Consider the following 25,621-nt stretch of genomic DNA (forward strand, 5'->3'; position numbering starts at 1 on the left):
TGGGCTGGCAGGAATGGGATCTGCTGGGATCCCAGAGCTGTCCTGCACAGCAGCTCCTGCCCAGCTGGCAGAGACAGGCCTTGTCCCCATCGTGGTGACACAAGGCAGATGTTCACTCCCAGGGGTCTGTGCCACACCTTTTTGGAAGCTCCAGGGATGGATTTGGAGACAGATCACAACTGCAGCACTTTGGGCACTCCCTGTCACTCACCCAGGTGGGAACTGGCTGTGGCAGAGGTGGGAAGAGCCAGCAGCACCCAGAGTGGGGCCCAGACCCTGTCTTACAGTATCCCCAGGTGGGACATCAGTCATCCAAGCATCCTCCTGCTTCTCCCCATGGTCTCTGCTCCCTCCTTGTGAGCCATCAGGTCTAGGACAAGGCTGGAAGGAAGCCATGGCCCTGCTGATGCCCTTCACTCCTGGCTGGCAGTGCCTCACTCCTTCTGGGAAGCTCAGCACCAGTCCCAGTGCTGGGAACCCAAGGGATGGTGCAACCTGGAGCCCCCCAGTCTGACTTCCACACATAATCCTGGAGTCCCTGACAGCTGCGTGAGAGGCTGCTCCTGCCTTCAGAGACCTCCAACCCCAGCAGGAGAGAGGGGCACAGGACAATCTCTGTGCTTTGATAAGGAAAAGCAGCCTCCTGATAAGCTCTGTGCCCAACCCTTCCTAGCCAGGCCCAGGGGGTGGCTGCAGTGCCAGGAGGACACAGCCAGCTCCACTTCATGGACCACTGGGTCCCATGAGGTGGCATCCATTGCATGTGGACTGCAATGGTTTATTTTCTCAGCATCCCAAGGTCACCCTGCAGATGCAGCCACTGGCACAGTGACTCCAGGGATGGGCAGATGAGCTGCCAGGCCCTGTGTTTCTGGGGAGAGCCCCCCTATTTCCTAAATCCCAGTGCTGCTCCACGTGGGACCTACCACAGAGCTCAGCCCATCTGTGCAGAGCAGGAGAAAAATGGCCCTGCCCAAAGCTTGGGATTGTTTCTGACATTCCTCTACTCCAGCTCTGAGCAGCTGGGCCAGCATTTCCTGCTCTTCTGATCATTCTGGAATCTGAATGATGCTGGGAGGAGGTGGGATAGTTTGCAGGGAAACAGGAGCATGAGCAGGGCATGTTTCACACAACCAAACCCTTTGCTGGCACCACTTATGGGTTGCATAACCATCCAAAAATGCCTTATTTGTCACTGTGGTGTTAAATGCTCAGATCACGCTCCACATCCTCTTAAATCTTCAGCTTTTTAGCTGCTCCGAGTCCTTCACCCCTCGCAGATGACAACCACTTAGGAAAAAGAAATCTTTATTTTATACTTTTTTTGTATACTTGTACACAAGTAAAATAAAATGCATATCTATATATACTGCAATCTTGTGAAGGGGCAGGCAGCATTCTTTAACAAATGCTGCCCTTAAACGTGGTGTGAAGGATGGAATGGAGACGGAAAAACTGCAAGAGTCATCAACATAGGATTAAAACAGCATCAAATCCATTACCTCTGCAAATGGGAACCTGCAACAGTGTTCAGTGAGATGGTGAGTTACAAACAGATTTTAGACATTCTTTTCAGAGCATTTCTTACACTTTTTTTTTTTTTCCTGTAAATAAACCATATTTCTTTACCATCTGCTGTAGCAAAAGCTGCTTTGTGGGCAAGTGCAGCTCCGAAGACCAAAGGTATAATTCACAGGTTTCAGGACAAATAAATTATGTACATCTCAGTATTTGTCTTTTTGTTTTGTTTTGTTTTTTGTTTGTTTGTTTGTTTTAATAAAGGCATCCAGTTAAGTTTTGTGTAACAAAGCTTTCTCAGGGTGGATGGGAGTCCTGCTTTTGATTGCAACATTTATGGAGGTCAGCAAAAGTCGAGTATTAAAGTGTCATCAACCCAGGAAAAGAGTTAATTTTAGCAGAATAACAGTAAGCTCCACACCAAGGGGGGGATCAAAAGGCTTAGGCTGAGCTGTAATGTGGAGCTGTTCCCCTGCTGGGTGAGGCGGCACTGGGCCTTTGATCTGTTCTTTTTAGAGCAGCCCTGCCTCTTTTTGGTTGGGACTGTGGAAGGTTCAATGGGCTCTAGAAATTCGGGTCTCAACTTGGTCAAAGGAGGGTCTACAATGCTGGGGAAGGTCCCAAAGGGGGAATCGTTTATCTGCTTGTTGCTGCCGTTTTTGGAAGGGTCCGTCTCCATGTACTTGGGCCTGGACATGTTCTCCTTCTCCTTGAGGTGGTTGTTGGATGAGCGGCTGCTGTGGGAGGAGGGCCCTGCCTTGCCCTTGGCCTCATAAATGAAAGACTTGTCCATCTCTGGCTGGCAGCACTTGGAGGAGCCGTCGCGGGAGCCCAGTGGGGGCAGCCCCGTCGGGAGCTTCCCCGACCTGGTTTTGGTGCTGAAAACGCTGGTGCGGATCTGGTTGAAGGAGTCCACACAGCTGTCCAGCTCGGAGCTCTGCAGCCGCTTGAGGTCCCGCCCTGCCAGGCGAGGGGGCAGGTGGCACTCTAGCTCTGAGGAGGAGCCCTTGAACTGCTTAAACCAATTCCAGAGCGAGCGGGCCTGGCAGTCACAGATCCACTGGTTGCCGTTGAGGCGCAGGTACTGCAGGGACACCAGGGGGGCCATGGTGTCCCCCGTGAGCACGGTCAGGTTGTTGTTGAACAGGTACAAGGTCATCACCTTCCCCAGGTCGTGGAAGGCGCGCCGGTGCACCAGGCTCACCCTGTTCTGGTGCAGCAGCAGCCGGTCCAGGTTGATCAGCCCCCGGAAGACGTTCTCCGACAAGCTCTTGATCTTGTTCCCGTGCAAAAACAGGTACGTGAGGTTTGCCAGGTCGATGAAGGTGTCGTCCAGCAGGATCTGGAGGTTATTATCCTGAAGGTAGAGGTACTGCAAGGAGAACAACCCTCGGAAAAGCCCTGTGGAGAGCTCCAGGAGCCCGCAGCGATCCAGGTGGAGGGTGTGGAGGTGCACAAGCCCCCGGAAGGTGACAGGGTTGATGGATTTCAGGTTCGTGTTGTCGCTGAGGTCCAGCTCCTCCAGCTTGGTGAGCCCATAGAAGGCCCCGGGCTCGATGAGGCTGATGTTGTTGGAGTGGATCCACAGGATGGTCATGTTGCGGCAGGAGGTGAAGCTGGTGGCCCTCACCAGCGTTATCCGGTTGTTGTGCAGGAAAATGCGCTGGCTCTGGATGGGGATCTCCGTGGGGATGGCTGTCAGCCCCTGCTGCTGGCAGCTGATGGTGATCTTGGGTTCACTGTAGCATACACACGCCCCGGGGCAGGACTCCACTTCTGATGGGATGTTCAAGCAAAGCACCAAAATCAGCAGTTTGCTTCCTGAGGAAGGACAGAAATAGGGTGGGAATTAGGCAGGGTCATGGAGAGCGCTTCTCTTGGCAGAGGAGCCTGAAATTCCCCCTCCAAGTGTGGCACCACCAACCACAAACAGATGCCAGGGCAGCCAGTGATTAAAGTGTAGGATTAAAAATGGGATTCTGCCACTCAGCTCAAGAGCTTAAATCAATGTACACTTGTAGAGATGGAGTCCCAGCGCCTCCTCTGCCCCGCACCCTCGGGAAGTGAGAGAGAGGTATCAGCGCTTTGCATTTGCACATCCAACACCAGCCCTGTTCCCAAGATCTTATCTGTGAGCAAAGGGACCAAATTCTGGGGCATTTCCCTCTGCCATGGGCACACCTGAGCCTCTGGAAAAGCACCTGGGAGGTACCAGGAAACCCCAAATCCCATCCCAGCACCTCCAGCTCCTCACTTTGCAGGGTCACAGAACAACTCTTCCAAACAAGCAGGTGTGCCCACACTGCTCTCAAAATGTAACTGTGACTTTCCACAAATAATTTTGGACTGATTTGATCTCCTGGGAGAAATAACTGTGAGACATTCCCAGAATAACTTTCAGGTCAGACCTGCCTGGAGAAGTCTCAGGGCCAAAAGGATCCTTTCCTTCTCCTGCTCAAAACTTTAAGCAACATATTCCTGCTTCCTCTCTCCCCATATTTTTTTCCTTTGAACCTGTGCAGCCACCGAGGAAGAGGAGGAAACAGCAGGATTTTCCATTGTGCTGTTGTAGGAGGAAGTCACGTGCAAGGCTTCATTCAGGGATCCCACCAAGTGTGCAAGGCAGGAACAGATTCCATGTGTCCCAAGCATGCTGGCAGCCCCATGGGGCTGGAAAATCCCAGAGAGGAACAATTTTTTTCCTGCCCACCCACTTCCCCAGGAGCTGGGCTGCACAGGAATCCCAAGGAAGCATTCTGGTTCACCAAATTCCCCAGCTGGGGAGCTGGGAATGAGCCTGGAGGGAGGGAAGGGATGGAGAGAGCAGCACCTTCTCCAAAGGGCCTTCGAGGGTTCCTGAAGGTCCGGCTGAGAGACCTGAGGAGACCCAGGCTGTTCCCTGCCACTGGTGGGAAGGGAGGCAGTGCCAGCAGTGCTTTCCCAGCAATTAGCAGCCAGTAATTAGTCTGATTCCTCCAAATGGGAGATAAAATGAATGGACAGCAGCCAGGGCAGCAGGAGGCTCCATTTGGGGATGCCACATGTGAGCAGAGACACCATGACTCCTTCCCAGCTCCTCACAGCACCTCTGGCCAAAGGACACATCCTCCCCATCGTTGGGAATCTCCAGCCCAGGGACAAGAGCAGCTTTGCCTCTCTTGTGGGAGGGTTTTGACTCTGTTGTGGAAGGGTTTTTCCTTTGAAAAACTCAAAATATTGTTCTGGAATGTTGATGCCTCATTACAAAGTAAGGTGGAAAAGCAGAGTGCAAAAAGGCAGACAGGAAAGCCCAGTGGAGCAGAATGGGATGAACGGGGGAGACTGGAGCCAAATCCAGCCTTGCAAATTCCCGGGGGGAATCTGAAGCAGTGGCTGCACTTCCCTTCGAGCCTGGCAGGTGGTCGACACCAAACACCAACAGCAACAGATTTTAATCACACAGAAACCTCACAAAATCTTTACTGAAGGAATAACAATTGGAAAATCTGGGGTGGCAAAGTCTCCTTCCTGCACGAACAGCCCGGGATCTCAGCTTTGGGTGTCAGTCTGGTCAGAACAATTCACCGTGTGTGGTTAATAAATCTGATGTGATCCAATAGTCCAATACAGGCAGGAGACTCCCATATATCATATTCCACAAGGGATAAAAACCCCAGCTCAGCATGCAGAGATAATTGGAGCCTGATGCTATCAGCTGCTGAGCAACCCTGCAAGGCAGAGTTTGAGTGCAGTGTTGTGACACATTTTGGCTGCCTTGTCATGTTTTGACGTGTCACGTCCCATTGCATGAAGTGCAGTAAAACGAGACAACTGAGACTCCCCGCTGCAGCCATGGCACACCAAGAGCAGCCTCCTGGGAAATTAAAACAGTGCTGGCGACTCTCTGGCCACCCCTCTGCAGCTGATAATGAAACCCGTGGGCAGAGAAACGGGACTTTCTGGAGCCTCCCTTGTCAGCTCCGTGATTTGGGTGATGGGGCCGGGGGTGACACCACAGCAGTAGGAGTCACCTCCTTATGCAACATCCAGCTGTCCCCAGGCTGTTCCTCCCTGCCATGGCCTGGGAACAGCTGGATGCCACCCCAGTGTCCCAGTCCGAGCTGTTTTGCTGGAGTGCATCCCACAGGCCTTAGGAATAAATAGGAAACAGCAGAGGGAATGCAAAAGCCATTCCCAAGCGAGAGGAATCAGAGTGACACCATCCCTGTCCCAACTCCAGCGAAGGGCACAGTAAATCCATGTAAATCCATGTGTACACGGGGAGAGAGCTGCTGGCAGAGGTGAGCCATGAGCATCACCCTGCCCTGTGCCACCCATCCCGATGGCTGAGCGGGCACAGGTGATCCACAGGATCTCTCTTGGCCTGGGAAGCTCCCAGGCCAGGCAGCAGGGTCCTGCCCAGCTGCTGGCTGTGCCCAGGGCTGGAGCACTGTGGCCCCAGGAGGGAAGGGGCACATCCTGCTCCCAGGCTCGGCCCCCCTGCCCCATCCCATGCCCCGGAGACTGCCAGCAGCACTGAGTCAGTGGCACTGAGAGCGCTGCCAGCCAGCAGCACGGGGAAATTAATTACAGCAGGGCCAGGCTGTGTGCTTTAATTAGGGACCTGGTGCTCATGAGCTGCTCGGATTAGCTCCTTCCACCGAGACAGTTCCTGTCAATCATCCCCCAAAGCCTTTTTCCAGTGGCTTTCCCACTGTGCAGCCCAGCTGTGTCCTGACCGATCCATGGCACAGCCCAGCCCCTGTCAGTCCCCAGCCAGGGCAGGGCCAGGGGGAAGGGCAGGAGTGGATGGCCATGGGAAGCCAAGGTGACCCTTTTGTCCCCAGCCAGGCTGGGTGTGCCGTGACAGAGATCCCAGGGACCCTGCCACGGCTTTCCCTGCTCCTCCAAAACCCTTCTCCAGTGACTGGTGTCCAAACAGCAACCGTGCCTGGTCCCAGTGTCCCAGACCCCAGGGAACACCAAGTGCCATCAGCCACCCAGACCTTGCACAGGGATATTTTAATTTGTTTTCCTGGAGCACTGGGCTCGGCTCTGGCTGTGAGCTCCTTACCTTTCCAGGAAACTCCCCCCTGCCCTTGGCCAGAAGGACAGGAGACATTCAAGGCCAGGTTGGGCAGCTTGGGGTAGTGGAAGGTGTCAGGGGGTGGAACAAGATAAGCTTAAAGGTCCTTCCTGTTATATATGTATATGATAATTCGTGCAAATAAAATTGTCATATATTTTATAGTTATGTACTGTTAAGATGTACTCCTAGAAGAAGTTTTTAAAAACACACATGCCAGTGACGGGGATTGCAACACAATGTCGAAACCACCTGGACAAGGGAGGGAGAACCTCATTTACAATCAAATGAACGTGGCCAGCCCGAGCTGGATCATCCATCAAGGTGATCCCAGGAACGACGAATGCAGGAAAAATATCTGAGACTGAGATAGCTGGAGCCATGGGGAGATACATCTCAATACGGGGAACTGCAATCATGGGTGCTCATCACTCTCTGGACGTGTTTTGTTCAGCTTGCCACAGAGAAAGAACTCCACATGAGTATGTGCAGTCAGAAAAGGAAGAAAAGGGACTCTGCCTCGGGCAAGAAAAACCGTGATAAAAACCACTGGGACAGGACAGTCGGCGTGAAGCATAGGGGACCCTCTGCTGTAGCGGTCAAACCTGTGTCTCACCCAGCGCCGATACCTGGGCTCGGCACTGACCCTTTTTATTGGATAGTGGCTTTTCGTTGTTATTCTCTAAATTTTTACTTGGAGCATTTAATAAATTTTCTTCAATTAATAAATTGGAGGACTCATTTATAACACTCCCAACCCAAAGCATTCCAGGATTCTGTGATTCACGCCTGTCGGGGAGGAGGGAGGTCAGAAGGTTCTCTGTCTGCCCATTCCCAGAACATGCCACACTCAGCTCCCGGTGGGGAACAGCGTCCTCCCTTCAGCTTCCAGATAAATCCATCCCGACTTCTGTATCTGCAGTGAGCTCCCACCACCAATGGATGCTGGATCCTCCACCTCCAGCTGGACTCTTCCTCAGTGCCCATCCCTGAGGAAAAGGCTCTTGGAATGACACCCATCCCCCTCCTCTCTTAGCTGACAAACCATCCCTCCCTCTTTCAGAACATGATTGAAACTTAACTCGAGAGTTCCTGTCAAAAGCGAAACATGAAAGAAATTCCAGAACCTGGAATCTTCAGTCCCTCCAAGACTTTGGCTTTGAGTTTAGCATTTGTTCCTTCAGAGCTTTCTTGAAAGCCAGAAAGCTCCTTCAGTGAAGCTGCAGCCCTTCCCCTTTGCCATTCCCGAGTGTTCTGACTCATGGAACTGGAAGCAATTAAAGTGGGTCCATTATCTGCCTCTCCGCCTCTCCCCCGGGCCATCGCCTTGTCAAACGTGGCAATTAGAAAGAAAAGGCTCCGGGGACCTCCAACAGATGCTTTGCAAACTTTTTTTCAGGAGGCCAAAGCGAGCTGCAATGTGATGCCCTTTGCAGAGCCTCGGCCTCTCCCCGCTGCTCCGCTCTGCTCTGTTCTCGATTGATTTGGAGATATTCTAATGTGGCTTTCCTGCAGTGCAGGGTCAATAATCATCTGAATTCTCTCCTGCTCTGACATAAAGGGAACATTTTACAATACAAAGCCTTTTGCTGATGCACACAGCGTTTCGCCTTTGTTTATAGTAGGGACACACTGGAGCTGCCGAATTCCCCACTTGGAGTGGGCGTCCTTTGAAATTCCATGGGCATCCTTTGAAATTCCGTGGGCATCGTTTGAAATTCCGCACTTGGCTGCTCCTGGTGCCTCTCGCTTTGTCCTGTGGCCAAAGGTGGGGCTGTGCCTGTGCCACAGGGAAGAGGGCAGCGCTTTGATGCATTTCAAGTGGAGGTGAATCGAGAGGTCAGTGAGGAAGGACAATCGGCTCGGAGTCGTCTGGAATTTCTCTCCCTTCTGCTGCGGAGAGGAAGGATGGAGCATGAAGGTGCAGCTGGAGCAGCTCCAGCTGGGAGGAGAGGATGGGGGTGAAGCTTTGCCACCATGAAACACCCGTGACAGGCACCAGAGTCACATCTGCGGGGCAGAGCAGGTCCCTGCCACCCTCAGGCAGCTCTAGCACAACGTTTTGGGGCTGAAGCAGGTCCTGGGGCACCTCTGTATCTCCATGGGGATTTTGGGGTGTCAGACACCCCTCTCAGGTGGGACAGTCAGCGAGGTTACTGGGATGGGTGAGCTCTGGGGTTCTGAATCTCTCCCCAGGCTCTGCTGGGGATGTTCCATGTCCAGGGGCTGGAGCTCGAGCCCCAGCTCACACCAAAACACTGCTGATGAATCCCAGCAGCCTGAAAACAGGGAGCTAATTCCCTTTTGGGCACCCTTGGGGGCCTGAGGCAGCAGGAGTGCTGCGGGCAGGTTTGGCACAGATCCATGTGAGACCTGTGCCAGCCCTGCCTGGAGCTGCTGGGATGTGAGCAACAGCAGGGGCAGTGATTTAGGCACCTGAAGCCCACCCCTGGCTTGTCCCTGATCCCACATCCTCTGGGACTGTATCCAGACCCATTAATCTTTGTCACTGAGGTGCTCTTCCTTGCCTTTGGCAGCACAGCCCCTCTGGAACATCCTGAACAGGGTTTGAGCAGGAAAAATCCCAGCTTCGGTCAGGGCTGAAAGGTCATTTCTGTGATGCATCCGGGCAGGGAGGCAGGCAGTGCATATGCCATCTCCTCACTTCGGGTGTTCATCTTCTCTTCAATCACACTCCCTTAATGCGGTTTTTAGACTTAAGATTGCAGGGATATTTTGAAGGGAAGATGGTAAAAACGATTTATATCTTGTGCAGTTCTTCCACTCCATCCTCCCAAACCTCCAGGGGGGTTTGAACACTGGTTCTTCAGCATCTCTCGGGGCTGAGCTCCACGGCTCATTCCAGGAGCTCAGGGCAGCACAAACCTTCCCTGGGACAGCTCCATCCTTCCCTGGGATGTGCCAAAGCAGCTCCCACTTGTAGGGCTCCCCATCCCTGCCAGTGGCTCTCCCTCACTCCCCAAATTTTGGCAGCAGCCTGGATTTAGCCTAAGAACATTTGGCCAGGGTTATGTTCTTGGTGCTTTGCCAGCATTTCCCTGGGCAGCAGCAGAGAGAGGAAGGAGAAGGACAAAGTGAACAGTTTGTATTTCAGCCCATTTGAATGAGAACCCGGTGAGGAGCACAAAAATTAAAGTTTCTTCTGTAACCAGAGGGTTTCCATCCTGCTGAATTCCCAGGGCTGCTGCAAGGCACGGAGGTGTGAAAGCTGCTCAGAAAAAAGGTCACCAGAATCCTTCTGAGGGAAATATCAAGGGAGTCATCAGGTCCCTGGTTAAATAACAATTATCAATTATTGCAGCCCAGGAGTGCCCTGGGAGGCCAGGGAATGGGAAAAGTCCCGATTCCAATAAAAGAAGGTGAGAAGAGCTGCAGGGAGCCAGGCCAGGGACATTTGGGCTGGACTGAGGTGGGATCCAGGAGCAGACAGGGGTGGGAATGCAGCTCTAAATAGTGGAAGCATTTCCCTGGCACCTACTCCAAGCCCTGGGCAAGCAGTGGCCTGAGGTAGAGCCTCCCTGGCTCCCTACCAGACAGAAGACCTTTCCCCTCTTGGGGATTCTTCCAAGCCCGAGGTCCCTGGAGGAATGCTGCTCCAGACATTTTTGCTGTACTCCACAGGGGATACTTGGGGTGCAGGGGCAGCTTGGACCATGGCAGAGGTGCAGATGGAATTGGGCAGAGATTTAGAGGGAATTTTGCAGAAGTTCAGATGGAAAATTGCAGAGGATCAGATGGAGTTTCGTAGAGGTTCAGAGGGACCATGGCAGAGGTTTAGATGGAATTTTCCAGGTGTAAAGATGGAAGATTGTAGAGCTTTAGGTGGACAATTGCAGAGGTTCAGATGGAATTTTGCAGAGGTTCAGATGGAATTTTGCAGAGGTTCAGATGGACATCTGCAGAGATTTAGGTGGACTTTGCAGAGCTTTGGATGGACAATTGCAGAGATTCAGATGGAATTTTGCACAGATTTAGATGGACAGCTGCAGAGGTTTAAACAAACGTATGCAGGAGTTCAGATGGACTTTTACAGAAGTTGCACAGCTTCTCTGGAAATTCCATTTTAGCACCTCCTCTTCCTCACAAGGAACAATAAATAAGGACTTGGCCAACCCCACACAGGTTAAAGATGATATTTAAAATTATTTTCATGAAATTAAGAATAATCTTTGAGGTTCTTAAGCACTGAAAACCTGACCTAGTTATTCCTGTTTCCTATGGATAGGCACTGGGAAAGCCAATGGATACACCAGCCCATTTTGCAATGAGTGCTCCTGCCACTGCTCTGCCCCTCACCTGATGGGCTCTCTCTGCCAGGTCAATCAGCACAAGCAGAACTTTCAGCTGTTCTCATGTAGTACAAAATAAATCTGCATGGTTGCCACCTGACCTCTTTCCGTTTGCGGCACATCTGGAAGGGGAAAGCTCCTGACCTTTCACAGGGAGAAAATTATGAGCTTAAAGTAAAACATGGAGAATTCTTGTGGGAAAGGCCTCTTAGGTGGGTTTATTCCAGTCCTGTGCTTGACACAGGTCAGCCCTGGTCCATTTTGTGCAGACACTGCAGCTCTCAGATGCTGCTGGCCCACCCAAACTCCCAGTATTCCCATCTCCTTCCTCACAGCTGGTTTCCCCAGTGCAAGCAGGAGTGTGGCCCTTTTCAGGAAGTGATCATGTCTGGAGCTGGAATAACCATGGCTATGTCCAGCTCTCCTGAACACACAATGCAAAGCCTTGTCCTGAAGCCCTCTCCACCAGTGGCACACCACAGAGCCCCGCAGCACAGCAGCAGGCTCTGGACTCCAGGGAGCACATGGGATTTGTGGGGATTTGTCTCAGAGCAGGAGAATTTGCCTTGCTCTTTTGCCAGGTACCAAATTCCACAGTGACAGCAGGAGGAGAGGGCAAAATCTCCAGGAGATGCCCAAAGCAGGGGCCAGCTGTGCCAAAGGCAGGGACCCAAGGCTGTGGGAGCTGGATGAGAGGCAGAAAAAGCCCAGTGCTTTTCCTGGTTCCAGCACAATGCTGAGGGCACCCTAAGTCATCCCAATCCTCATTCCCATCCTGTCCAAATGGGATGCATCCAGCACACTGCACAAGCAGGATCACATGTGATCCTGCCACCATTCCATCCCCACACTGGGAGGAATGAAGTGACAAAATATTCACTGTGAATCACAAGTAGCTCCTCTGGAAGTCGGGATTATCTGTGCCATAGCTGTAAAAAATCTGGCACAAACAGGTGTCCAAAGGAAGGAAATGCAGGTTCCTGTGATGATTTAGGTCTCCCAAGGGGCACAAAGTACCTCAGGAATGCTTCAAAACCTTCTCAGGAAGAAGAAGAGTTTCTTGCAGCTCCAAACCTGGTGTTGGTGGCTGCTGTGTGTGTGTGAGTGACTCAGGGAGAGGAGAGGTGAAGCTCCAGATGGAATTTACACCTGCTCCCCCCCAGCCATCTGGGATTGCACCCCCTGCCAGCTGCAAATCCCACCCCCACAGCTTCTGGAAGAGCCCCCTTTGCCCAAGGCAGCATTTTCCTCGGTTTTCCTCTACAATAACATTATCTCAGTTTTTGCTCACAGCCCCAGCTTCTGCATCCTGTGGAGTGCAGGGATGAAGTTTAGGAAAGAGCCTGGAAGGGAAAGTTCTTCCAAACATTCCCTACGGCCCCAGTTTGGTTGTGTGTGTGTGTGTGTTTGTGGATGCAGAGTGAGCAAACAGCTTCAGGCAGCTCAGGCAGGACAGGGAGGGGGAGAACATTCCAACTCCAACCTTGGACACAGCCAAGGTCCCAGAGAACAGCTGGAAATGACCACAGAAGAGAGCAGGCACCGGGGACTGGAGATCAGATTTCTCTGCCCTGCTCACAACTTATTTCTCTCCCCTTGCTGAGCCTGGAGGACCAGAGCTCTCCAGATATCCCCAGGTTTGCTACCTGGAGCAGATGAGGAGCAGAACTGTGATCTGTGAGGTCTCCACCTCAACGTGGCCTTCAGCAGGCTCAGGACATTCCTCATCTCCCTGGGACACCTGGCCCCTCCAGCCTGGCCATGCTTCCCCCTCTCCCCCCTTTCCCCTTTTCCCCCAGCATCTCTCCCAGCTCCCAGCACACATCCCTGGCTCATCCTTTCATTCCCAGATCAAACTGGGACTGGTTTTTGGTAAGTGTGTGTGTCTCAGGTGAGTGCAGCTCACTCAGCCACGCTCCCCAGGTGAGGAGTAGGACACCTACAGCTCTATAAATAAATATATTCTCTGAAATGTGCAGCTTCTCGGAGCCAAGCTGAACAAGGACACAACAGGCTGCTAATTACACAGCTTCCTGTTTTCCTGGGAAGCGGGATTTCCCCTGAGCAATGGGGAAAGGATCCTGCAGCCCAGCAGGGTTTGAGCCCCCGGTGCTGGGCTGAGCTGCCCTCACCTCACCCCCACCCTGAGATCCCACAGAATTCCACTAGGAATTCACACCAGACTTCCATGCCCAAAGTCCTCAGTTCAAGGTCTCATTGCAGGCAGAGAAATGAGAGCCCCCTCCTGCTTTTCACTCCAGGTGGATAAAACTCCTGTTCCACCTGCAGCCTCCCCTCTTCCCTGTGTCCATCCATTTCCCCACTACAGGGCATTAAATGTCCAGAATCACCTGCTCCCCAGTGGGGCCTTAAATCACTTTTAGGCCCTGCAGCTCCCAGGCTGCTGGAGAGGCCCCCATTCCCTGCTCCCAGGCCAGCACCTGCTGGATTTTGATTCCCTGTTCCCCTGCTGCCACTCTCCCAGGCAGCTGCAGCTGCTCTGCATTAGAGCCCTGCCTTCAGCTTTATTTATTTATTTTAAAATCCCAGTCAGCTGCCAACTGCATGGGCAGGAATTTATAGATATTTTCTGGATCATTCATGAAAATAGAGAAATACAGCAGGGTGGAAGCTGAATCCTGCAAAGCTCCTGTGCAAGCAGCTTGTTCTGCACTGATCCTCCACCAACAATCGCATTTTGAGGGCTTTAAGCTGCCCGTTTCTTAATCCATTTAATAACTGTCCATTGATTCCATAGACAGCATATTCTCTGCCATGGAAATCGAGCGCCTGACATAAATCTGAATTTATTATGATCATCCAGATCCATGAGCAGAGGCTGGGGGAATTTGTGCACATCTCATCCAGCAGGACATTGGTCCAAGCCTGGGGCTTGCTGGCATCGAGGTGATGCCATCAATAAATAATTGTGACAGCAGTACCTTTAAAAGCAACATCAGAAAAAAAAAAAAAAAGACAACTGGGTTTAGAAAAAAAATCTGGGAAATACAGCAGTGGAAATTATTGGTGTTTCATGGACTTGTAGAATCAATAAGGTTGGAAAAGCCCTCTAAGATTTCCAAGTCCAAGTGTCAAGCCAGTGCCACATCCCCAGCTGCCACAGGGACACATTTCTGGAGCACTCCCAGGGATGGTGACTCCCTGGACAGCCTGGTCCAGTGCTTTTCCAGGCATTTTTCTCTGGATTTCTGTGCCTTTGAACCTTAGCTCTGTTAAATGTCTCCCCTTTCTCCACAGCACAGATGCTGAGCTGAGCAGCCTCTCCTCACCTCCAGGGCTTTCACACTTGCTGCTTCCAACCTTCCCTGGCCTTCCCTGCCTCTGGGAATCCTCTTGTTTTCAGGTTTATAAGGAATCAGAGCCAGGATCTTGTCAGCAAGTTCTGGCCACGCTCCCACACACAGTCCTTAGAAAGGGCTGGAGCATCCATCCATGTGGGATGATTGTCCATAAACCATCCTGGTGGATGGGCTCTCATCCCAGCTAGGCATCCCTCTCCACAGCTGTTTGAGCATTCAGGATCATTGCAGAGGAAAGAAAAGATTCCCTTGAATAAACAGTATTTTCTCCTTCCCATGGGAGCCGTTTGTCGCCAGGACTGGGCGTTGGTGTCACCCCTCCAGCCCTGGTGGTGGGGCCACCTGTCCTTCCCCTTCCCAGCAAGCACACAGGCTCAGCCTGTCCCTGACCTCAGCCCCTGGGGCTCATTTCTCGACTGAAAGAACCAAACCACGAATTTGATTGAAGACAATCACCACCCCATAGCCAGGCCCTCAAATGTCCAGGGGGACAGAGAATTCCCACCCTGCAGGTGCCTCCCTCCAGCAGAGCCCTTCCAGAGCAGCAGGGCTCTCTTCCCATAAGTGCCTGTTAATATTTCATGGGACTAAGTGAATTTCTTTCCATTTCATTTGCCATCTTTGTTTAATTCACCTCCCGCAGCACGAAAGGGAGACCAAGGACCAACTGCTGATGTGGGGGAAATATGAATAATCTCGTCAAAGGAATGAACTCAAGTGAAAAAAAGGAAGAAATTGGTCAAATTATAAATAGAAATTACAGCAGAATCACAGAAACGCCACTGGAAAGCTCAAACCTGCAGGAGCAATAACATCAGCCACCCAAATGGCACTTCATAGCTGCCATATATTAATTTCCAAACAGAATATCCCATCTCTTCCAGCCTGGAAAAGCCTAATCCCAGCATATTCACAAGGGTTTTTTTGGGATTTCTCATATAATGCAAGTCAAGGAAAAAGAAGAGTAAATCTTGTGGATTTGAAGACAGAAAAATCCCCATCTCTTTGTGTTCTCCTGCTCTTTTTTTTTTTCCTGGCACAGTGAAACTCTCCTTTCCCTAGGGAAATGATTTGTGCAGCTTCTGACAGGAGCAAGGACAGGGAGCACAAACCCTGCTGGTTCCAGCAGGAAGTCTCCAGACATCACTTCCCAAAGTGTTCTTGGTGCTAGCCTTGGTTCCCAAACCTGCTCTGTACTCCCACCTCTCAACCCCAAAACTCCACAAGAAGTGTCCAGCAAATCCCCTCCCAGTCTCATAGGGGGCATCATGGGACCTCTCGCAGGAAAAGCAGGAATGCTTTGGAGTGAAGCTGGGAATTCCAAATTGTGCCTACTTCTGATGCTTCTGCCTCTGCCTTCCCTTCCTGGAGGACTTTTCCAGAGCAAATTCAGCCAGTCTCCCCTCAGTTCCAGAGCCCAAACCCTAGATCACTACTCATGGAAATGTTTCCTCCCAGGATGTGATGCTGCTGGTCCTGCTTCACCGCCTTGGCCTCTTCCTTCCTACTTTCCTCCTTAGCTGTTATTTGGGGTGACACTCCCCTCACACAGCCCTTTTTCTGAAAACGGCCCGAACTCTCTTCCCCTGTGCACAGCCTGGTCACACGCACACGGGGCTCTGCAGGAAGGTGACGGCAAATCAGGGTGACAAAGAAACCAGGGACAAGTTCTGCTCTGTTTTGTGCATGCCCTGGGCTGATCCCACAGAGCAGGGGACCAAGGGAGGGGATTCTGTCCCTCTGCCCCACTCAGGTGAGACCCCACCTGCAGAGCTGCCCCAGCCCTGGGGCCAGCACAGGAAGGAGTTGGAGCTCTTGGAGGAGGTCCAGAGAATCCATGGAGCTGCTCCGAGGGCTGGAGCCCCTCAGTTCTGCAGCCGGGCTGGGAGAGCTGGGGGTGCTCACCTGGAGAGGAGAAGGCTCCAGGGAGAGAGCTCAGAGCCCCTTGCAGGGCCTAAAGGGGCTCCAGGAGAGCTGGAGAGGGACTGGGGACAAGGGATGGAGGGACAGGACACAGGGAATGGCTTCCCACTGCCAGAGGGCAGGGATGGATGGGATATTGGGAGGGAATTGTTCCCTGGCAGGGTGGGCAGGCCCTGGCACAGGGTGCCCAGGGCAGCTGTGGCTGCCCCTGGATCCCTGGCATTGCCCAAGGCCAGGTTGGACATTGGGGCTTGGAGCAGCCTGGGACAGTGGGAGGTGTCTGTCCCTGCCCATGGCAGGGGTGGCATTTAAAAGGTCCCTTCCCACCCAGACTGTTCTGTGGTTCCATGAGTGAAGCAGCAGCAGTGACCTGTCCTTGGGACAAGGGGGCCTCTGGCAGGGGCAAATGTCCCCAGAAGCTGCCAGTACAGAACTGCAGCTGCCACTGCACTCTCCAACTCATCCAGCTCCCTGGGAAGTCTAGGTGTGAAATTTAGATGAAATTCCTGGTACTTTTCTGGCACATGAGTTCCCTTGCCTCCCAGCAGTGTGAGGGTGCACATTTCCATCCCCAGGTGCTGGTGGAGCACGCAGGGTTTGCTTGGCCAGCTGGGCATGGGGAGGCTTCCAGAGGTGTCCAGGGCTGTGTCAGCATTCCTTAACCATTCCTAAGGCACCCATGAGCACAGTGGAGGGAGATCTGTTTGTTTCATCCTTCCAAAGTCCGGCCTGAGGGAGAGCCCTGAACCTTCACCCCCCAGCTGCAGCATCAGCAGCTCCTTCCTGACAGCTCTGCTGCACTGGGGGAACACTGGTCTGTTGTTCTTGTATCAAGGATGGAGGAATCAAGTGATAGAAATTCTTAGGTTTTTAGAAGGTAAAATGTTGCGTTTATTAGATACTGCACATTTTTTATAGATAGTTCTGACAAAGCTGGACTTGATTGGTTCTTAATTGCTACTTCTTATACTATTGGTTAATTAGGAATAACACTTTTGTATACATCTTACACATAAACAACACGTTTAAAACTCTTGTTGTAAAAATTAAGGATTGTTTTAATTTTTTCTCTGAACTTTCTCAAAACTTCCCAGAGTGGTGCCTGGGAAAGTTCATCTGACCAGACTGTCAGCATCCACACTGGTCCACATCATTCCATAGAGGAATCCCTTCTTCTGCCTGGAAGATCCCAACTTCAGTGGCTGATGGATGGAGAGGACACGTGCTGTGACAGGCCACTGGGACCACCATCACACCCAACTCATTAGAACTCTTGTTAATAATCTAATGAGGAGGGCGGGAAATAGCAGGTTAATTAAATCTGCCCCTCCTGAGCTGGGGAAGGTTTCAGCTTTAGCGGGGATGGATAAATGACAGGGAGGGCTGTTGAAAGAGCTGGCAGATTGTTCTAGGCTGGAAAACTGCTCCTTGTGGGGAAAATGAGCCTCCTTCCAGCTCATCAGGAAGGAGAAAGGCTGGAGATAAAAGAGATGTGTGTGAGGAGCTGCCAGGAGCTGAGAGGTGATGCCTGATAATGAGAGGGAAGAGCTGGGGGACTTGGGAGGGACTTTTTGCTCTGAGCTTGTGTTGCCAAATGTTACTCCTTGCCTGGGGCTCCTAGAGCCGATCAGAAAGAATCCAATTGTAATTGATCCCCGTCCCAGCAGCTCTTAGGGGCTGATGTTCTTCCTCAACCAAAACACCAAGAAACTCAGAGAAAGGGGGAGAGAAAGAGCTTTATCCACAGGTCATCTTGGAGCAGCACAGGTGGAAATATCTTAATTGTGTGTCCGAGGCGCTGGAGGATCCTGGAAATCCAGGATGGAGCAGTGTAGGCCAGTGAATTAACTAAGCTGGAGGAGGAGCTCCAGGACTTCCAGGGCTCATCAGCAAGGAGATGTGCAAAGAGAGCAGAGAAAAATGTTGTGTGACCTCTCCAGTTCAAATTTACCTCCTAACTGAGCTGTGCCATGACAGGGAAACCCATGTGGTATGGTACCACAAGGACACAGCACAGGACCACCAGGACAACCCCTGGCAGCTTGCAAAGAGCTGGGAAACAAAAAAAAAACCAGGAAATTATGGGCAAAATAGTCCCAGCTTAAAGTCTGTGTCACACTGGGACACTGCAACTGGCAGTGCCCAAGGCCAGGTTGGACACTGGGGCTTGGAGCACCCTGGACAGTGGAAGGTGTCACTGCTCATGGCAGGGGTGGAATTCCATGATCTTTAAGGTCCCTTTCCCACCCAGACCATTCTGGGATTCTGTGATTTGGCTGTAAGATCATCCCTCAGACCAGTACAGCACCACAGGTCAGCCTGTTATTGGTTATTTGGCCTCCTTTTTGTCATCCCTATCCAAGGGAAAGGAAGGAAAGGATGGCTGGTGCTCCACAAAAAGAAATATTTCAGGAGAAAAAGGGACAACAAAATGTTGCCTTTCCAAGGCAGAAGTGTGGGCAGAGTGTGTCTGTCCCAAGTTCTGCTCTCCCCAGAGTCAGAACTTCCCTGGAATCCTCCAACTTAAACCAGCTGCAGTCCAAGTGCTCTCTGAAACCACAGCAGTGAAAGACTAAATGACTTAAATCCTTTTCTAAAGGCAGGGACTTCAAACAAGAGGGAGAAGATATTCAAGGCAAATGTGGAAGTCTGACTACTTAAAACAGCTCCTGAAGAGCAGAGACAAGGCAATAAAGCAAGCTTTGAGAAAAAAAAAAAAAAAAAAAAAAAAAGGTGTTAAGGCTTGAGAGCAGCATTAATGCACAAAATCAAAGCAATTTCTCTAAGCTGTCAAAATAATCTCTGGATGTTGGGAGGAGCAGCCGCACAATTGGAGAAGGAAGGGATCCCTCCTGCCTGGGGGTGGGAATTCAACCATTCCTGACAATCACAATAGGAGCAAAGCCCATGGCTGAGTGGCATTTACAGGAGACTGAGAAGAAAATCTAAATGAGAAAGAGAGAATTGAAAAGCCCTGGCAAGCAGGGACACAAAAGATTTCTTTTGAGATGCTTGTAAGCCTTCGTGCATCTGAGACGTGCAGAAATTAATAAATCAGTGGTTTAGGGTTCTGATTAAAAAAATAAACCCATATATAAATAAGAGGTTGTCAGCTCCTGAGCACTTGTTTGAATCCACGTTGTGCCACCACTGATCAGATCTCACCCAGCAGGAGCAACTCAGCACCACAGTGAAATTAAAGACAAAAGGCAAGAAATCAGCATTTCTGACTTACAAGCTTTTTATAAACCCCCTAATCTGAGAGGAGAAACCTGCCAGGGTAAGAGGGACAGACCAAAGGGCTTCGGCCGAGTTTGGGTTGGGGGGGAGCTCCTGGAGCTGAGCAGGGGCCTGGAGCATCTCGGTGCCCAGGAAAGGCTGAGGGAGCTGGGGCTGCTCAGCCTGGAGAGGAGCCCCAGTGAGAGGGGCCTCAGCCCTGGCTGTCCCAGTCTGTCCCTGTCTGTGTGTCCCAGTCTGTCCCAGTCTGTCCCAGTCTGTCCCAGTCTGTCCCTGTCTGTGTGTCCCAGTCTGTCCCAGTCTGTCCCAGTCTGTCCCTGTGTGCAGGAGGGCAGAGCAGCCCCAGGCTCTGCTCCAGGCCCAGCGATGGCCCCAGAGCCCCGGGCAGGGCCTGAGCCCAGGAGCTGCCCCTGCCCAGGAGGCAGAACTGCTGCCCTGGGCAGTGCCAGCCCTGAGCAGAGCCCAGAGAGGCTGTGGGGTCTCCTCCTGGGGACACTGCAGAGCTGTGAGCACACCCTGCAGTGCCCTGAGCTCTGGCATGGCCCTGCTGGAGCACGGAGGAGCCACCAGGGACCCTCTGGGCTCCCTCCAGCCTGAGCCACCCTGGGGGATCCTGTATCTGTGACTTTGGAGAGTCTGAGAATGTGTGGCACTTTACAGAACGTCTGAATGGGCTCTGACAGAGCAGGGGATCCCACCCAGCTTTCCAGAGAGTGGGATACCAGCTGAAAGGGCACATCCCACCTCTGCCTCTTCTGCATTTTCCTGCCCACTTGAGGTGTGGAGCTGGAGGCCAGGATGGGTTTTCCATCCCTCACCGTGTCCCTGGGACTGTCTGGAATGCCAGCAGGGGGAGGGCAGGGGCCAGGGCTCTGCCTGAGATCATTACCAACGTTTGCATGAAGGCCCAACCTTTAAGAGGAATGGTTGGAGCTGACCTTTGGCTGCAATCCCTGCCCCGAAATCCCCCCCGAGGAAGCACAAACAATGTGACATTTCAGAGCACGGCCTCTGCGGCCACTCTGACATTACAGAGAGAGAAAACAACTTCAGACTGCAAGGGGAGTTTGCATCAGCTGCAGACACCTTGGCTGAAGGGAACACCCAGGGCTGGGTGACAGCCTGGGCTGGGGAAGGGCCGAGCTGGGCACGGCTGCCAAGCACAGCACGAACAATCCCAGATGCTGATGGGCTCTGTCCCTAAGCAAAAATGAAGGTGTAAATAGAGGGATTCTTGCTTATGAAGAGATCTAAACATTTCAGACACTGTTAACAGCAGCACAGCACGGGGCAGATCCTAGGAAAATGGGAAGGTGAATTAAAAGGGTGGAAAGCAAAGCCCCTGGGTGTAAATCATGATTTTTAAATAACCAAGCCCCTCTTGGACAATCAGCTGCAGCTCTGTCCCAGCACCACAGCTCTGCACACACACTCTCACACACTCCCACAACTGCTGGGTGAGAAGAGTCATCCCTCAGGTGCTCTCTAAGGCACATAAATCCTGGGAGCAGAGCTGTCAGATCCCATGTGCAGGTTAAAAACCACCAGTTTCTTGCAAAAGACAGGCCCTGCACTGATTCACAGTGCTAATGTTGATGCAAGAGCATTACAGCGTGAGGAGATGCTCCTGCACAGCCCTGGTGTCCTGTGAAACTGTGTCTCTGCACTTCCCAGGCAAATTCCCAAGCTTAAAGCTGTGCCTGTGCATCCCTGAGCATCTCGGTGCTTGGTGGGAGGCTCCAGAGAAAGAGGGGCCATTGAGCATGGAACTGTCCAGCTCACAGCCACATCCAAGTGGATTTGAGAGCAGCAAATGGGCTGGGTCAGGAACCTTGTCAAGAAGGACTGGAAATTGAAACAGTTCTGCCATGACAAATACAACCAGAGCTTGCAGAAAATGAGGCAGGAGATGAACTCGAGAGCAGGACAGAGAGCAGAAGGAGAAGGATTATTTCAGGCCCTGCTCTGAGCACTGTTCCTGTATCTGACATGACACAGCTGGGAATTAAAAACCAGAAATGTTTTGCTGAGAAGGGTGCGGGGGGGGGGGAAGGGTTCCTTCCCCCCCTGCGTGCTTCTGCTGTCCTCTGCTTGCTCCCTCGGGATCCCTGCACTGCTGGATGCATGTAGGATGGGAAGGAAGAGCTGCAGATCACCATTTCCCTCCCCTCTCCCTTCCCAACTGTCCATCTCTTGGGGTGGCTGCTGGCAGCAACCTGGACCACAAATCTCCAGCCTCTGCCTTGGCTCCCCCACTTGTGAGCCTGATGGCAAAGCTCAGCTGTGTGACATCAAACTGTCACCAATTATTTGGAGTTCATGCTTTGCAGACCCCTGGTGCACCTGGAGCACTGCATCCAGCGCTGGGCCAAACAGCACAAGGACCTGGAGCTGCTGGAGAGAGCCCAGAGGAGGCCATGGAGCTGCCCAAAGGGCTGGAGCCCCTCTGCTCTGGAGCCAGGCTGGGAGAGCTGGGGGTGCTCCCCTGGAGAGGAGAAGGCTCCAGGGAGAGCTCAGAGCCCCTTGCAGGGCCTAGGAGCTGGGGTTGGTTAGGTGAGCCTGACCAGGTTTGGGCACACAAGAGGGCACAGTCAGTGTGGAAAAATAATAAATACTTCAGTGAAAAGTATCGGGCCCTGGAGAGAGTGAGGTCACCAAGGGTTTGTCATCCTCAGACATCGTTTTCCTGACAGCTGCCACTCAGCTCTGCTCTCCCACTGCTCCTGCAGCCTCTCCCTGTGCTGAACTCCAGCTCCTGCTCCCCTTTCTGCATCCCAAAAATGCCCCAGCCTGTCAGAAAACCCACAGCTGGCTGCAGGTATGATATCCTGGGGGACAGATGACATTTATCACCACTCCCCTGACATTACAGACAAGAGGGAACTCTGAAATGCTTTTAAAGCAGGAGAATTCTGAGAAGGAACTCCAAACATCGCCTGTGGTTTCCTTGACAGAGGCTGACCCACGGGATGACTCCCCCAGGGAGATTACAGAGCTGTCACTCACTGCCAGCACCGGCAGGGAAATGATGGGATCAGGCTGCTGGGGAGTGTCTGTGTTCCTGTTAAACACAGGCTGCTCCATGCCTGCTCCTCAGGCTCAGGAGAGGCAGGGAGGGGGCAGGAGCCCCCCTGAGCTCAGCCCCAGGGCAGGGGATGTGAGGCACTCTCACACTGCAGCTCTCCCCACATTTCAGGGTTTGCCACTGATCTCAGGGTACTGAGCAAATTTTCTGAGTGAAGTGCCAGCTTCTGGATTAGGGGGCTCCTCACAACTTCCTTTATAATGCTATTTTATTTTTCTGGCAAAGATGAAAACATGAACTCTTCTCAAACCTCAGCGAGAAGGAGGGGTATGAAATATCCCAAACTGTGTCCTCTGGGAATCTTCTTCCCTGTTCCTGAGGTTTGCAGCTGTTTGCAAACAGGGTGGATGAGGAAAGGTTCAGGGACAGGCTCCTAAATCACACCACCCCTGCAGAGAGCAACAGCCCTTCCTCAGGATCAGGGCACCATTTTCCACGATTTTCTGATTTTGTGTGGGCTCCAAGCAGGGCAGTGTGGAAAGAGCAGAAGAAGGGCTCAAAACCAGAGCCTGGGCACTGAAGAGGATGGTGTGGGAGGACAGGGAATGGTGTGGAAGGACAGGGAATGGTTTAAAAGAACAGGGAATGGTGTGGGAGGACAGAGGATGGTGTGGAAGGATAGAGGATGGTGTGGAAGGACAGGGGATGGTGTGGAAGGATAGAGGATGGTGTGGAAGGATAGAGGATGGTGTGGAAGGACAGGGGATGGTGTGGAAGGATAGAGGATGATGTGGAAGGACAGGGGATGGTGTGGAAAGACAGGGGAATGGTGTGGAAGGACAGGGAATGGTTTAAAAGGACAGGGAATGGTTTGAAAAGCCAGCAGAGAGGGAGGACAATGCCGAAAATCCTCCAGCATAGGCTGAGCTCCAGGCTTGGCCCGCGGGCTCTGATTTACACGGCTGTGCCTTCTGGAGTGCAGATGACCAATAAGTGCTCGTCGCTTTTAAGAAAGCCCTTGTGCCTCGCAATAACTCAGCGCTGATTGCCCGCATTTCCTTAAAAGAGCTCATTTAGGGTTGATTTAAGCACTCCTGGGGAGGGCAGGCAGGCGGGGGGAGGTGATTTACAGAGCTGGAGTAGCCGCAGAGGCAGCTCAGGCGTTCCTGCCTGAAATGTGGGACTGGCTGGAGAACGGGAGAGCCAGGGACGCCCCAGAAAGGCTCCTGGAGCTGATCCATGAAAGGAGGGAATTCTTTTCCCCCTTTTCAAGGGCCAGCTGTGGTTCAAGCATGGATTTGCTGTGCCCCACAGATGCCAGAAGTCAGATGGTGTTTGTAGCTGCATTTCACCACTCGGATTTGGGGGAGGGCATCAGTCTGGGCTCCAGACTCTGAGACACTGCTGCTCAGGAGGAAACACTATTCCACACCACACCATTCCCTGGACTCCACTGAGGGCAAAGGGAACCTGCAGGGATTTTCAAATGAACGTCACTGGACAAGGAGATTGGATGTACACATCCCCATGGGGCCGATCCCTCTTTTTTTTTGCAGTGACACCTGCTATAGATACATATTATAATATTCACAAATATTAAAATGGATTTTATATGTGTAGTGTTAAAGTAGCTTTGTTATAAAGAGACAGTTTTTATTTCTGTTGTTAATTAAGCTCAGTGCAATAGCTGATATCAGTGTGCTTGTGTCAAATTGCCTGCTGGGATGGGATGACATCCCACGGACACAGGATGAGGACACCTGTACAGACCTGCCAACCATCAGCACTGATATCAGTCTGAAGGCAGTGTGGAGCAAGGCCCAAAAACTGGAGGTGATGAGAATGGACCAAAACCACAGCCAAGGAATCCACGTGCTCTAAAAAGGTGGAACCGAGGAGCAGCCAGGCTAAGCAGTCTTGGAACACGTAAACTGGTTTGGGAAAAGTTTACCATGCATAAGGGGCTATGAATATGCCACAGGCTGATGGAAGGGAAAAGGAATTTAAGGGGTACCCCGAAGGTAACAGGGTGGTCTGGGCTGAGTGCCAAGATGCACCCGGCCCTAACAACCTTTGCTCCATGGTCCCTGTCTCCTCTTGTCCTTTACTAAACTTTTTAAATGTTCTCAGGAGAGTGAAGGTGTTTTACACACACCCCTGCAAGAGCCTCCAATGAGGCCTTTAGGGCCCTGAGGGGAGGAGGTTTTGCCCCTGTTTTACAAAGCCTCCTCCCGTCTCTCCTGGCTCTGCAGGGAGTTGCTGCACTCGGGACAGCCCTGGCAGCAGAGGCTGGCAATGTGGGCAGGCAAAGCCCCCGATGGGTTCGCCATTCCCGAGCACTGCAGGACATTCCTGCCATGCCAGAGGTGTCCGAGAATGACAGGAAAATGATCCCTAGGCCTCTCAGCCACAGCCTCTGACATTCCCAGGAGCTGCCTGGCAGGTCCCTGCCACACTCCTGGCAAAAGCAGAAAAGCAGGAATAATCCAAACTTTTAATGACACATCTCCTAGTTTGTAAGTGTGCTGCCTCTTTAAAACACTGCCTGACATTTCTGTGCATCCCTGTCTGGAGGGGCTGGAAAACACTGAGAAGAGAAATAATGAGGAGAAAAGGATCTGCTTAGCAATGAGCAGAATGGGGAGAATTCTGCTGTTCTGCCCTCCCTGTGCCCAGTCCCCCTCTCTTCTCCTGCCCTCCCAAATTGGGAGCAAGGCCAGAAAACCAAGCACTGCCCCTCGTGTGCCCCGTGAGGTGCAGTAGAGGCTCAGAGCCTCTCTGGTGCTCGCTGTCGCCCACCCTGGAGCCTTGTCTCTGCTTCCTCGCTGCTGAGGGCTGGAGCTGGCAGAGCAGGGCCTGGTTTCCATAGCAAACCTGTGCAGAGGGACAGGCTCAGCTCAGCTGAGCCGGGAAGAAAAGCCTTTATTCCCCCACAAGCATGAAGGGCACGGAGAGCTCCGATGCCACGTGTGGTTTAGATTCCACGAGCTCCCTCTCAGCAGGGAGAGCCTGGCAGCCAGAGCCTGCTGGCAGCTTTTGTCTCCTGCTCAGTCCAGGGCTTGAAGCCTTTGTGGCTCCGAGCTGAGCTTTGCTCCCAGTTTATGGATTTGCTGCTCTCCCAGAGGAGATGCCCAGGGGGAGGATGGGCACAGAAGGAAACCTGCCCAGGGCAAGAAGCAGTGGAGGCACCAGCACGTCCTGGCATGAGTGGCAGGACGGAGGG

At 52.3% G+C, this 25,621-nt stretch overlaps 1 protein-coding gene across 1 annotated transcript in view; it reads right to left on the bottom strand.

Annotated features, from left to right (window-relative positions):
- Window positions 1-1,291: 1,291 nt before the first annotated feature.
- Window positions 1,292-25,621, bottom strand: part of RTN4R (reticulon 4 receptor) — an 82,524-nt gene continuing 58,194 nt past the window's right edge. The window contains exon 2 of the mRNA XM_053994223.1: window positions 1,292-3,339. Coding sequence (XP_053850198.1) covers window positions 1,913-3,339 — 1,427 coding nt within the window. The 3' untranslated portion in view covers window positions 1,292-1,912. The remainder of the gene's footprint in view (window positions 3,340-25,621) is intronic.

The sequence above is a fragment of the Vidua macroura genome, chromosome 18, assembly GCF_024509145.1.
Source record: "Vidua macroura isolate BioBank_ID:100142 chromosome 18, ASM2450914v1, whole genome shotgun sequence".
NCBI classification, from domain to species: domain Eukaryota; kingdom Metazoa; phylum Chordata; class Aves; order Passeriformes; family Viduidae; genus Vidua; species Vidua macroura.